This window comes from Hylobates moloch, unplaced genomic scaffold (genome assembly GCF_009828535.3).
Source record: "Hylobates moloch isolate HMO894 unplaced genomic scaffold, HMol_V3 SCAFFOLD_13, whole genome shotgun sequence".
NCBI classification, from domain to species: domain Eukaryota; kingdom Metazoa; phylum Chordata; class Mammalia; order Primates; family Hylobatidae; genus Hylobates; species Hylobates moloch.
In genome coordinates this window covers 70,915,966-70,931,448 of record NW_026652288.1, presented here as the reverse complement: position 1 = coordinate 70,931,448, position 15,483 = coordinate 70,915,966, and the positions used below count along the sequence as shown (strand labels likewise).

Sequence of the window (15,483 nt, the reverse complement as noted above, 5' to 3'; positions counted from 1 at the left end):
TCAACATGAGATTTGGGTGGAACAAATATCCAAACCATACTATTGAACTCAAGCAAATCTCTCATTGCTCCAGTTTTCTCCACAAAGGCCATCCTGAGGGTAAATAAGATAATCATTATGAACATTTTTTAACCCCTTTTGCCCCTCTTAGAGCCATTAAGTATATATGCCTTGAAAGCTGTAGTAAGTCACTCTCTTTCTTCCAAAGGCTTCACGAACTTCATGCGTAGTCCTGCCTGTGACATATTTAACCCATTGCACCATGAAGTGTACCAAGACATGGATCAGCCCCTCTGCAACTACTACATTGCTTCCTCTCACAATACATACCTGACGGGAGACCAGCTCCTTTCTCAGTCCAAAGTGGATATGTACGCACGGGTGCTGCAAGAGGGCTGTCGCTGTGTGGAAGGTACGTGCACTTTTTCTGAGCTCCGGTGTATATGGGTGACCCTGTCCTTTAATCAGTCTGTTGAGTCTAGTATAAAGAATGGAGACCTAAAACACACTCTCACACTAGTTAATACTACTTTTCTGCTCATTGTAAAGTCAATCTTAACTCATAATTCTCTCTGGCTCCTTATTGTTAAATTGGGAGAAAGAGATCTGTGTTAGCAGTTGTGAAGCATACCGTTAGTTGCTGAGAAATTATGATGAAAATGAAAGTCTTCCTAGAAAGATATTTTTAATTATACAATTGCAAAAATAGTTCAGGAGAGCTCTTTGTTTTTTTTATTTTTTATTTTTTTTTGAGATGGAGTCTCGCTCTGTCACTAGGATGGAGTGCAGTGGCACGATCTAGGCTCAGTGCAATCTCCACCTCCCAGGTTCAAGCGATTCTCCTGCCTCAGCCTCCTGAGTAGCTGGGATTACAGGTGCACGCCACCACACCCAGCTAATTATTTTTGTGTTTTTAGCAGAGACAGGGTTTCACCGTGTTGGCCAGGATGGCCTCGATCTCTGACCTCATGATCCACCCGCCTGAGCCTCCCAAAGTGTTGGGATTACAGGCGTGAGCCACCGTGCCCGGCCAAGCTCTTTGTTTTTAAGATACTTCATGGTCTATCAATTAGCCAACATTTATTAAACTTCTAGTGGGTTCCAGGTGGTGAGTATACGGAAGTAAGTAAAATAGGAATTCTGTCTTCAGGGAGTTCACAGTCTAGTAGAAGGGATGAACATTTTTTAAAAAAATAATATAAACCAGGCATGGTATTGTACACCTATAGTTTTAGCTACCTGGAAAGCTGAGGTGGGAGGATTGCTTGGGACCAGGAGTTCAAAGCTGCAGTGTGCTGTGACTGTGCCTGTGAAGAGCTATTGCATTCCAGTCTGAGCAACATAGTGAGACCCCACCTGTGTGTGTGTGTGTGTGTGTGTGTGTGTGTGTGTGTGTGTATGAGAGAGAGAGAGAGAGAGAAACAATGTGAAAATTCCACCGGTTGGTTGATATATAGAAGTGGTGGTGTAGAGAATGAAGTACGAGGTAAAATGTGATGAGAAATCAGGTAGGCTAGGAAGGGAGCTGGGGGTCAGCTGTAAAGGGTTTTGAGTGCTATGGTGAGGAATTTCAATTTTAGTTTTTGGTAATGAGGGGCCAGTGAAAGGTTTTAATATCTATAGTGATATGATCAGATTTGCAGTTTAGAAAGATTATTTGGGCAACAGTGTGAAACGATAATTTTAAAAGGTTTTTTTTTTTTTTTTTTTTTTTTTTTGATGTGTGTTTGTGGAGGGGAAGGGAGGTGAAACTGGAGGCAGGAAGTTGGTGGGAAGGCTATCACAGTGCATCCAAGGGAGGATTCCAAAATCTTGGACTAAGTGAGAAAGAGATGATGTTAAGGATGCAGTATTGAAGAGGTAAACTTAGTGGAAACTGGTGAGAGAAAAGAATGAAAGGAATGAAGGGGAGAGCTAGAAGGTGGATGGTGCCACCCCATACTGTAGGGAATCTGAGAAGAAGAGCCTAAATGAGTCCAGTTTTCCATCTGCTGAATTTAGACTGATTTTGTAACATGTACGTGGACATCTTTATCAGTCATTTGGATAACAATGTCTGAACTTAATGAAGAGTCTGGGCAAGATAAGGATTCCAAAATGCTGAACTTGGTATGTGGTAGTTAAAATCATGGAAGTGTACAAGATCACTTACAGAGAGAAGGGGAAAAGAGAAAGAGGCCTGAGGACTTCAGCGATACAACGATTAGGAGTAGGGAGCACGAGAGGAGCCAGCAATGCCAGTGCAGAGACCAGGAGTACTTGGATCTAAAGGATGAAAGGGTTAGAAAGGAATAGCCAGAAATGCCACAGGGAACAGAAAAGTAAAATAAAACTAAGTATCCAATTTAGTTGCATTTGACAGCAGGGAATTGTTGGTGGCCCTTGCTATGTAGGTTGGTGATATGTTAGTGGGCAGTTGGTTACCTGCTGTGGATTGGTGACTGGGCATTTTTCTGCATCCAAATGTTTGATGATATAGGCTGGGGAGCAGTTTTGAGACTTGGAAGTGGGGGAAATAATATAGGTTTGTTTTCAGGTGGGATAAAGGGGACAAGAGATTTTGAAAGGGCGCATGCCTGTTTTCTCAGAGAAGTAGGAGAGAACATCATCCACTCAGTATAAAGTGAGTGGAGATTGGCCACAGGGCTTAAAATCAGCAAATTGTTAAAGAAGTCATCAGAGAATGGGAAAGGAATTGACAAGGTAAGTCAGGGAAGGCCAAGCTGATTTCAAAAACAGTCTTTACTGGTTCAAAATCTGGATGCTTAGACTTCCTTTGATCCCATCCCCAACAGTACTCATCTGCTTAGAGAAAGAGTGAAGACAGATTATGGAATTGATCCAAGTCTCAGGATTTCTAGATCATATTAAATATCTTTGAGGTATTGGTGAGAGCTCTTATAAGTAACTGACAGGGACTCCATGGTTCTAGGAAAGGAAGTGAAGTGGATAGGGGGCCATAAAATAAGATTAAGAGACTAGAAGACTCACATAAATAGAAAAATGTGGAAAGTTGTCATCACACTTTAAAAAAATGAGAACAGAGAGCTGTCATTGCAATGGGATTTAGTCACAGGTGACAATTTCCAGATTGTGTCATGGGTGAGCATCATGGAAACAGAGTGAAGCAAGGGACTATTGGCCTTGAGGAGGTCAGTGCTAAGGGATTAAGTAGATGGCTACATGGTGTTTTAATTTACAAAGTATGCAGACAGGAGCAGATTGGAGATTAAAAACTATAAACCAGACACTTACGTATAAAAACAATGCGGCCAGGCGCAGTGGCTCATGCCTATAATCCCAGCACTTTGGGAGGCTGAGGCAGGCCGAGGCTTGAGGTCAGGAGTTTGAGGCCAGCCTCGCCAACATGGTGAAACCCCATCTCTACTAAAACTACAAGAATTATCCGGGCGTGGTGGCATGCACCTGTAGTCCCAGCTGCTCAGGAGGCTGAGGCAGGAGAATCACTTGAACCCAGGAGGTGGAGGTTGCAGTGAGCCGAGATCACGCCTTTGCACTCCAGCCTGGGCAACAGAATGAGACTCCAAAAAAAAAAAAAAAAAAGAATGCTATAGAAAAGTTGATTGGAAGATGCCAGAAAGGTATAGCTGGATTGAATAAGCTTCAAAAGAGGAGAGATTTTTTAATGAGTGTAGAAGAACAATCATTTAAAAGTAGCAATAAAGGCATAGATAATGCCTTCTGGTTTATATCTAAATCTTCTGTGATTTATACAAAAGAGCATCCTTGGAGAAAGGAAGTAGTGCCCTCGAAGGTAAGCTGGTGCTTAGCCAGGGTAAGGAGGTTGAGGAGAATTCCAAAGGGAGTCTGAAGATAAAAGGGAGTTGGTTTATGATTGAATGGAGATGCCATGAGGCACAGTGAATTGTCTTTTGGTTTTGGTGGGGAATGTGCTGGGAGTCAGCAGTGGGATGACTGGTTTTCCTAGGCATGGTGGAAAGTGTAGGGCAATGAATAAAGCAGTAGGACAATGAGATAAGACTGCTTAACTGGAAGGGCCTTTCTTTGTCAGATAGTTTCTAGCTTGAATTTTCTGCTACAAAAGTGACAGTAATGTTATTAAGGTAAATCAACACGCTTAAAAAATGGGCAGGTATTAAAAACTACCTGCATACAGAAACATTAGGATGACTACAAATTGAATGCTCTGTAAATTTAGTCATTCAGTAGTATTTTTGCAGTAGTTGCAGAGTACATACCAGCAATAGTGATTAATAATTGAGTAGCTTAAACAACTGAATAATGAAGATACTATAAAATATTAAGAGGAAGAAAATCCTTTCAAGCAATAAGAGGTCTCAAGGTGACATTCTGCTCTCAGCCATTATTCAGCCCTTTGCTCAGCACTCAACAAGTTTTCATGTCTGGCATGCATAGAGATGCCCTGAGCACACAGCCTCACTGGATTCACACTGATGGTTGCCTATCACTGTAAATAGTGACACTTTCTTGGATGTTCAAGTACGGAAAATGACTTTTAGTGACTCCATGAAGTGATAGTCAACTCTAGACAATTTTACAACTTTGTTAATTCTGTCTCTTCTGCTCTATTTCTTTTGCTTTTCAGTTCCTTCAGGTACCTAGGCTTCTCTTTTTGGTTTACCTGTCCAAAATCAGTATCCTACCCAAGCCTAACCATGTTTCTGTCATTAATTCCTTATACCGACTCAAAACTTCTAAACCTCCAGCTTTGTTTGGGGTATTAAGAAGGAAAGTTATCTGATTAAGATAATTCATGATAAAGTACACATGATTTTTAGTTGTTGCTTTCCCAGTAGTCTTTTAATTCTAAAATGGGAGCTTTTGGAAATTGTGTGCAGTAGATGACATCGAACAAGAGCCTTCTCTTGTACCTTCTTACTTCCTGTTTTCCAATTGCTGCTGTAATACAAAGAAGCTACTTGGCTCTGTATGTCCAAAAGGTTACCTTCTCCAGATACTTGTACAAATGAGGCTATGCACAGCTGTGCTATAATTTTAAAGGATATGCAATTTTTTATATGCTCCCAAATATCTTCCTCACCAGCTTTCATCAGTAAATTCTTTCCCTAGTATTTGGCTTAAAGTTCTTATTATTAGAATAATCTTTAACTGGACAATAGAAGTTGAACTACTATTTCTGGAATGTTTTTCTTGAGGAGAATATATTTATCTCAGAGACTTGGTCAGCTTTGCATTTGACCTATTTCTTTGTATTTGTTTGTTCGTTTTGTTTTTGTGTGTTTGACTTATTTCTTACTGGAAATGGTGGTCGTCACCTTGGATTTGAATGTATTGTAGGAAGGAAAAGAGGACCTACTATGATTTTAGCGCCTTTAGTGGACCAGGTCCTGGCTAAGTGTTTTCCATGCATTCTCATTTAATTTTTACAACACCACCAAGAAAGAGGGAATAATCTCTTCTTAAGAGATTCAACTCAGAGTTAAATAAATGGCCTAAGTTCCCGAGGTTAGGAAGCTTGGAAGCTGGGATTTGAACTCAGGTTGGTCTGACTCTCGAATTGCACTGTTCTCCAGAAAGTCTGTGTGTTTTTGGAGGAGCAAGCATTGAATGACATGACCAGCCCTAAGGAATTGAATGAGGCTGTCAGGTCACATAAGGATGACCAGAGAAAGTGAGGAGCACAACATAGAGGGGAGGTTGGCATTAAAAGGAGGAATTTGCTTCATTTGTGATTAGGCCTACCGCCCAAATATTTAGATGTTCCTGAAGGCTTAGCATTTGGTGACATGATATCTGTGGTCCTCCTAACAATTTCTGTCAGTTCTGTCATTTGAAGACCTTAGTCCACATTTGAAACTTGGGCACAGAGACACCAATGTATGTATAGTAGTCTCCTCTTATTTGTGGTTTCACTTTCCATGATTTCAGTTAGCCATGGTCAGCCACACCCCGAAAATATTAAATAGAAATTCCAGAGAGAAACAACATATAAGTTTTAAGTTGTGTACCATTCTAAGTAGTGTGATGAAATCTCACACCGTCCTACTCTGTCCCTTCTTCACCACAAGAGGAAAGGTGATACAGTAAAATAAGATGTCTTGAGAGAGAAACCACATTCACATAACTTTTATTGCGGTATAATTGTTCTGTTTTACTATTAGTTATTTTTAATATCTTACTGACCTAATCTATAAACTAAACTTTATTTTAAGTATGTATATATAGGAAAAAAACAAGAGTGTATGTATAAGGTTCAGTACTTTGCAGTTTCAGGCATCTACTGGGAGCCTTAGAATTTATCTCCCGAGGATAACGGGGTACTCGTGTATACCTAGTGGCATTTTATCTGCCATGTGGCCAGATGAAGGTATTTTTATTCTTAAACAGCTGCAGTTAGAATTTAAGAACCCAATTTATAGAATGTAGCCAGTCATGGATTGAAAATTTCAGGTCCCACAGCTGTTTTCCGAAGCAGCTTTTGCCAAGTGTAGCACTTGAGAGATGGAGAAGAATGATTCTATACAGTGTTATCACACTATTGTAACATGTAGGCTCTCTCTACTTTCAAGCTTCCATTTTGGTAATGTTATGTTTTCCATCTCCATTAGTTCAGCTGCAATAATGTCCTCAGTCAGGATATGTACATAGCGTCTTGAGGAAGAGCAATAAGTCTTTTTGGTGAGGTGGGCTTGTCAGCAAATCAAATTGGTAACATTTTTACATGGCCTTTTATTCGCTTGATTTTCAGCCTGAGTTGCTTAATAAATATGGATGTTCTGTCCAGGGGATTTTCATTCTCATTATGGCACTGATGTTGCATTGCTGTTGTAATCGGTTTATGACTTCTCCAGTTATCTCTGGGAGTGCTATCAGGGTGGAATGTCTTTAACCTCCATTATGAAAAGCTGTCGTGTTAGCTATTTGGCCTTTAGAATGGCCAAATCTTTGTCGGAGTTGCTTTGCTTTTGGGGTTCCATAGTGTGTAACCTGATTGAAAAATAGGCCCCGGCTCTTTTATGAGTAGGGGAATTGGATAGACAATTTCTACCTTGCCAACATTCCCATTTACAGCATTAGCACTTACAGGAAACTTCACTGCCATTTGAACCTGGCCACGGATGCCACATATTAAGATGCCAGTACCATTTGGGAATGTTGTTATCTTCATCTCACAGACAAGTGATGGAATTAGATATAAAAAGTGAACATTAGGAGAACCTCTTATCCTCAGTTATGAATATTCTGCCTATGTTGTAAATACTAGCCAAAGAGTGCCTTCTTTCATGACTCGTGTAGTTTTAATTTTTGAGGTAGACACGGTAAGCAAGTCGGGCAAGGTATTGCTTTGTCACCTGTGCATTCTTTTGGAAAAGCTATTAGTTCCTTTATGAAGAATCCTGTTATGCCCTTTCTTCTCCAAGAAGGGACCACAAAACAGGGTAAAAATTGTTAAAATTATATCTTATTTGAAACACCTGTTAATTTTTTTCCATAATTATTTCCAGAGACAAACTAAAGACTGTCAAGTACATGGAAAAATATGGATGACGCTTCTCTTGTGAGAAGATGTTGTTGATACATTTGACCTCATTTGCAGGCCCCAAGGAATAGTAGACACTGATAGTATCTCAGAACGTTTGGTCTTCTTAACAGCATCTTATCCTTAAACATTGTTTTTAGCATTCCTGTTGTATCAACCGTGGATGTTTTTTCTCCTTTTATTTTTTCTATTTTTTCCCATAGGGATATTTGAACAGCCAATGTTTAGTGGATTAATATAGATAGCTGTATTAGTCGGGGTTCTGCAGAGAAACAGAACCAATAAGATACATAGAGAAAGCAAGAGATTGAGATTCGTTGGCTGATTTTTAAGGAATTGACTCTCATGCTTGTGGGTGTTGGCAAATCTGAAATCTGTAGAGCCGACCAGCAGGCTGGAATTCAGGCAGTTTCTGTGTTGCAGTGTTGAGAATTTATCCTTGAAGGGAAACCTCAGTCTTTGCTCTTAAGGCTCTCAGCTGACTGGGCAAGGCCCACTCACATTGTGGAGCATAATCGGCTTTACCCAAAGCCTACTGATTTAAATGTTAATCCTATTTTTAAAATATCTTCACAGAACACATAGACTGGTGTTTGACCAAATAACTGAGCATCATAGACAAGCCTCATTGACATGAAAAATTAACCATTACAATCACATTATAATTATGGTGAACATTTTGAATGTTTTAGAAGAAAAACAGAGATATCTCCTGGGGTAATACACAAAGCACACATATAGGAGAAGGTGCTACTAAAATAGAGAACATACGTGGTTCGGAACTGTACGGTCCTAATTAAAGGCAGAGTTTCTTTTTTTTTGAGATGGAGTTTCACTCTTGTTGCCCAGGCTGGAGTGCAATGTCACGAGCTTGACTCACTGCAACCTCCACCTCCTGGGTTCAAGCGATTCTCCTGCCTCAGCCTCCTGAGTAGCTGGGATTACAGGCACCCGCCACCACACACAGCTAATTTTTTGTATTTTCAGTAGAGAAGGGGTTTCACCATGTTGGCCAGGCTGGTCTCGAACTCTAAAGGCAGACTTTCAATCAGCATTCCATTATGCAAATTCAGCTTGCAGAAATGTTTATGTTTACCCATGTTGTAGTTTTAAAAATGGATTAATTTCCAGTATTTAAAAATTGAGAAAATTCACAGCAATAAAACCTAGACATTTTACTTTCCTCAGAAGATCTGGCAACCAAAGTTCTCATTCCTACTTAGTAATGAGTGACAGTAAGTAGTTATCTCATTCAGGCACACATTGCCCATTGAGCTGCTGTACTTATTTATGTTAACTGCTAGGCTCTTGGTGGTGTTCGAGATGATGACCTCTTGCCATATGGAAAAGAGAGATCCTGTGGGCTAGCGAGGTTCTGTGGGGGATCCTAGTTTTGCCTTGATTAGGATTTAGATAAGCAAAATGAGAAGGGGATACGTCAGTTGACTTTAAAGAAAGAAGCAAAGACGCATGGAGGTGCGAATGTATGTGAGAAAATTTGCCTAACCAGAAGAACAAACCTGTGAGCTTGGGTGTAGGAGAAAGTAAGATTCAATTGTCAGACAGGAGCTAGCATGGTAATTAAGGCAACATTATCCTTTTAACAATGAAACTTCAAGTTGTCTGTGCCTTAAAACAACTGGTTTATTTCTTGATTATGTGAAGTTCAAAATGGGTGTTCCTAGTGGGCGAATCTCTCAAGCAGTTTTGTCTTTTTCCATCTTGTGGCTGTACCATCTTCACCACTTCTAAAGTCACAGCAGAAGAGGAAAGAAGATGAATGATTATGTAAGGCAGCAGGTTTCTGTCAACCATACCTGGAAGTGGTGCACATACTTTCTGCTCACATTTCACTGGCCACATCCTCCTGCAAAGGAAGGCTAGGAAATAGAGTACAGCTGTGTTCCCTCGGTAAAAGAAGAAACAGGGTTAGTGAATGATTAGCCAGTCTCTAGCACAAGAGACAGGGGTGTTGGAGGTAAGCACGCACGAGCTACTGTGTGATGTAAGATATTTATTAATCCATTTAGCATATATTTACAGACTACTTACTTCTCTGTGTTGGATGCTGTGCTATGCACCAAGTAGGCTTTTGAGCAAAGGAGCAGTGCGGTGAAAGTAGTGTTTTGAGGAATTAGTCTGGGGGCAAAATAGAAAAACAAGAGAAAGCAAATTCTTAGTCAGAGGGGGATGGTGAAAAACCTACTGTCTTTCTCCAGCTGAGAGCTGATGAGATTGTGTGGGTAGAGAGCAATATTAATAGTATCAATAACAATCATAGTTACTATATGCCATGCAGTGTTACAAGCTACTTTACATATATTTAACTGTCACTCAAATTTATGATATAAGTGCTATTACTCTCCTTTTCTAGATGGGGTAAGCAAGTCTTCAAATGATTAAGTTGTTTGCCCAAATTCACATAAATCTTGGCAGGGCTCGAGGATTTGAACTTAGGAAGTTGTTGTTATTTTATAATTACTGTAGTATTAATGAAATGGAAATCAGTCTAATGAAAACATTGTGAGCTTAAGTGAACAATAGTGAAAACTATATTATTGATTTGAGAAGGACACTGTGACTTTCTAAAAGACCTTTATAACCTGAAGAAGAAGAAGAAGTGAAATTGGATAAATGACCTTTCAAGAAATCTCCCTATCCTTGGGCACACTTGACTGGATTTAGATAACTTCTAATGAGTTTTTGGTGAATTCTGAGCTGTTTAAGAATATGACATCTTTTTTAACCACACTCAAAACCAAATCATTGTGTCTTGAGGAAAAGCAATTCTTTAATTCTTTGTTCTGATAAATATGCCAGAACATCGATTTCTGTGTCTGTGTCATGTCTTTGTCAGGATTGAAATGGGTATAATTTCAGATAATGGACTTAAAATAATATATGTCTGGTATTTCCAGAAATATTAATAAGCACCAGAGACTTTGGGTTGTTGATATAAAGTTCTGTTTTTGGCAGTTGACTGTTGGGATGGCCCGGATGGAGAGCCAGTAGTACATCATGGTTACACTCTCACTTCAAAAATTCTCTTCAGAGATGTTGTGGAGACTATCAACAAGCACGCCTTTGTGAAGAATGAGTAAGTACAGCAGCACCTGCGAGCTAAGCGGTAGCCTCCCTCATGGAGCATTGCCTGATGTAACGTAGCTACAAAACCACATCCTCTTCCTTGGACTCTACACCACCCTCTTTGCTAGCGTAGTTTTCTCCTCCCTTCACAGCAAAACATCGTGAACAAATAATGTGGCCTTCACGTTTGCACTTTCTCATGCTGCATTGATTTCTTATCCCATTCTTTCTCAATATGCCTCCTTAAAGATGTTCTTGCAAACAGTGACCTCTAAATTTCCAAATCCAGGGTTTAGAGTGTCCATAAAATCTGGAAACATAGGTTACTATGTACATAATTAGTGGGTTTTGATCATGATGGATGTCTTATCTATACACTGAGGTGTCTGGAGTCCTTATGTTACTTGACCCTCTCCTTGTCATTTGACAGTGTTGAATATTTCCTCCCCACTGCTTGCCTTTTTTGGCTTCCATTATATCATTCTCCCCTCCATTGCTCTCATTGCTTCTCAATCTCTTTTTTTTGTCCTGTGGGTTTCTATTAATCTATTTCCTCACTCCTTTAATGGTTAGCTGTTTTCTAAGGTGTTGCCCTAGGTCTACTTTGTGGATATTTATCAAATTCTATGTCCAGAACTTTTCCCCCAAGTTCTAGACCCATGTCAAAAAATACTCAGTGAGGCCAGGCGCGGTGGCTCCTATAGCACTTTGGGAGGCTGAGGAGGGTGGATAATGTGAGGCCAGGAATTTGAGACCAGCCTGGCCAACATGGCAAAGCCCTGTCTCTACTAAAAAAATACAAATATTAGGTGGATGTGGTGGTACACATCTATAATCCCAGCTACTAGGGAGGCTGAGGCATGAGATTTGCTTGAACCCAGAAGGCGGAGGTTGCAGTGAGCTGAGATTGCACCACTGCACTCCAGCCTGGGTGACAGAGTGAGACTCCATCTCAGAAAAAGAAAAGGAAAAATCCTCAGTGAATATTCATCTGAGTATCCCATAGGTGTGGGGAGTCACAACAGTGAGCAGAAGATAAGACTCCTGCCATTAAGGAGCTTACTCCCCAAGGGGAACTCAGCATCTCATTCTGCCAAACCTCCCCTTGCTTCTCGCTCCATTTCCTCTTATTAATGGTTAGGGGCAGCACTGGCTTCAGCCAGAAACTGGGAGTGATTCTAGACTCAACCAATTCTTGGCAATTCTACTTCCCAAGTTATCTTTTGACTCCATTGCCTCCTGTTCATTTTTATTTCCCCTTTGGTTCATCTTCCACACTGGTGCTATAGTTTTCTTTCTGAAATATGAGCATGGTGATTCAATTCTTGTCTTAAAGCCTGTCAGAAGCTCTCCCAACACACAGGCATGTCTTCATGTCCCTTAAGGTCTGGCATCTTCCTTGTCTTCCACTATCATCTTCCACCATTATACCACAGAGATTTAGGATTCTGCCTTCAATGACTGTCTTTCAGCTTCGCCATTGAGCCCGGCTCTTTCCCAACTCCCCACTCTTACATATGCTGTTCTCTCTGCCTGGAACACCCTTCTTCACTAGTCTATCTGATTAATTCTTGCTTATTCTACAAGGCCATTTAAGTATTGTCCCTCTGACAACTTACTAATACCACCAGCTGATTTAAATCTTCTTTTTCTCCATATTTTCTCTGTATTTAGCACACTGCGCATATTTCTGTCATATCACATAGCACCCTCTTGCAATTGGTTGGTTACTTGCCTTCTTTTACATCTGTAAGACTGTGAACTCACTGAAAATATGAGCAGTGTCTTATTATTTTGTATTCGTTTTTGTTGCCTAGCAGGTACCTTCAGTATACCAGCTATTCATGAAAGGATTTTTGAATTAAAGGAAACAAATTAAAATTACAATTGTGTAAAATTAATTTCTTAGAAGTTAGAAGCCTTTAAAATTTCCAATATTTGGTCTTCTCATCAATTAAACATGAGGTTAAAAATGCTTTTCTAATAAGACACGCTTGCTGCATAGCAGATTTAGTTTATGATGCCTTCCATATGGAAGAATGTTAAGTACTGCATTTTCTAATGGGTCTTCACAACCCTGATTTTTACAGGTCTTAGCCAAGTGGGTGAAGTAATTTGCCTTTATTTCCCAATGTATGAAGTATATCTTGGAAGATCCTCTGGTGATTTGACAATTTACTTCATGTTTGGGAACCCTTAGAAGAAAAGCACTTCAAATTAAAACAATTAATAAGCTTGTTTAGTACATTTTAGAAGTTCAGCCTTTTCCTCTCCTTTCTGGACTTTGATTGCATCTTTATATCAGGGTTTCTCAACCTTGGCACTATTGACATTGTGTACTGATAATTTGTTTTTTTTGGTAGAGAGCTGTCCTGTGCAATGCAGGGTGGAAAGCAGCATCCTCAGCTTCTGCTCACTATGTGCCAGTAGCACCCCTGAAGTGTGACCACCAAAAATGTCTTCAGATATTGACAAGTGTCTGCTGTATTGGGGGGAATAATCGCCTCATTCCCTGTTGAGAAGCACAGCTTTACACTAAACATCATCAAACACTAATTAGGCTTTTTTTTTTTTTTTTGAGGCAGACTTGCTCTGTTGCCCATGCTGGAGTGCAGTGGCATGATCTCAGCTCACTGCAACCTCCGCCTCCTGGGTTGGAGTGATTCTCTTGCCTCAGCCTCCTGAGTATCTGGGATTACCAGCACGTGCCACCATGCCTGGCTAATTTTTGTATTTTTAGTAGAGACAGGGTTTCACTATATTGCCCAGGCTGGTCTCGAACTCCTGGCCTCAAGTGATCTGCCTGCTTTGGCCTCCCAAAGTGCTGGGATTACAGGCATGAGCCACCGCTCCCTGCCACTAATAGATTTTTTGTAAATGAATTGACAATGTGAAAATTCCTTGTTAAAACTCCCTGATGTGACTGCAGGACAACTCAGGGTTGTCAGTTTGTTGTTGCTGTTGCTTTTCCCTCTTCTAGCACTTTAGGGTAAAACCTATGTGAAGAAATGAATAGCAAACAGATTGTAGTCAAGTAAGGAAACCTACCTCAGCCACAAAGGCTCATCTGTAAGATGACCCACAGCATCAGGTTTTACTAATGAGGAGAGAATGTAGGTCTGGAGGTCATAGCCCATATTGTGGAACTTGTGCTTGTCATGAGAGCCTGGAAAAAGTTTTTCTGCACATTGATATATTAGGTGATTTAAATATTGGTATATGTTGATAATATTAGGTGATTTAAATATATTGTCTATTATGTCTGAAGATATATAACAGAAAACTAGAAAAAAGTCAATGAACCTGAATTTGAAATAATTTCTTATTCTGAGGAAAAAATAAGGTTAAGAGAGGAGTAAAATCATGTAATCAGCCCTGATCTCCTTTCTCCCTTAGCCACCAACTCCTTTAGGTAATTATTTACATGGATCTCATGTTTTCTGTGCAGAAACCTGAGTGCTGGTGTAGAACGAATGCTTGGCTGGTTTTTATTTTTATTTTTTGACAAAGACTAGTATATAATTCTATAAAAGTGATTTTGAAATGCGTGACGTAGGATGCTATAAAACACAGAATTCCCTTATGTTATTTTATCCTCAATCATAATTTTCAAGGTGGGGGTTAATTATATATTTTAGAGTCAATAACTTCGTTTAATGATACTCAGTGGTCTCTTAGATGCTTTTAGACTTTTGAATAAATAAGACAAAGTTACATTATATGAGTTTACTTTCTTTAGACTTCTCATCTCTTTTAAAATTTTCTCTTCTTTTAAAAGAAACATAATATATCTACCATTGTTTTCTGATGCAAAATGTTAGAAAAGCCATCCCATGTGGATTGGTATTTTGTTCATCCATTATGCTGAGCAAAGTATATTTGTTCAGAGGAATTTTTTAAATGCATTTCTAATCTTTCTCATTTTAGAAGCATTTTAATCATCATCAGTATCACAAATACTGTCACTAGGACTGTAAAAACACAGTGAATACTGAATCATTTTCAAAAATCCCTGTGAGTTGCCTGCATCTGACGCCTCTGGACTGTGTTGCTCTTTTCTCAGGTTTCCGGTTATATTGTCTATTGAGAATCACTGCAGTATCCAGCAGCAAAGGAAGATTGCTCAGTACCTGAAAGGAATATTCCGAGACAAACTGGACCTGACATCTGTTGATACAGGGGAGTGCAAGCAGCTTCCAAGCCCTCAAAGTTTGAAAGGCAAAATTCTAGTGAAGGTAATTACTTCAAGTAATGCAATAAAAGACATTCATTATCAGCTAAGCCTGCCCTCCCTTAAAGAATAAAAATGGGTTTCAAGGGAGAATAATAATTAGAATCAATACATGAAGGATTGTATAGATCTATGTATGCGCCTTATTCCAATGTGTTATAGTCGTGTCTTCAGAAGAAGCTTATTGTTGACTGAGCACATATTCTGAGATTTGTACTTACGAAGTGAAAACATCAATACTGTAAGCCAAATGTTTGATATTTTAGTCTGTAATAGTTCACACGAGAGAGAAATGTGTGTGTAGGAGCGTGAGGTTCAGGAAAGGAGAAGGCTCCTTGTATCCATATCTGAAAGCAGTTCTTTCAGATTTTTTCTCCCATTTCAAGCTCCAATAACTGTCTGTCAAAAAAACAAAAAAAAACCCCAAAAAGCTTCATGGTTGATCAGTCTTGGTTATGCAAGTGAGAAGAGCTCACTTCAAAGAGGAACATAGGCACAGACATAATGCCCCACAGGACTCATGTATATGTGAAAGAGCAGTAGGTGAACAGAATGACATTTCATAAACAGATTTTCTGAGGGAGGAAGCTTACTACAATAAATGTTATTCATGCAAAGAATAGCCAGAAAGACAGTTCTTTCAGTTTTCAGATCACTGACT

At 39.6% G+C, this 15,483-nt stretch overlaps 1 protein-coding gene across 1 annotated transcript in view; it reads left to right on the top strand.

Moving 5' to 3' along the window:
- The window catches only part of PLCH1 (phospholipase C eta 1), a 258,562-nt gene that overhangs the window by 188,314 nt on the left and 54,765 nt on the right, over nt 1–15,483 (top strand). The window contains exons 8-10 of the mRNA XM_032173906.2: nt 209–412; nt 10,481–10,601; nt 14,655–14,826. Coding sequence (XP_032029797.1) covers nt 209–412; nt 10,481–10,601; nt 14,655–14,826 — 497 coding nt within the window. The remainder of the gene's footprint in view (nt 1–208; nt 413–10,480; nt 10,602–14,654; nt 14,827–15,483) is intronic.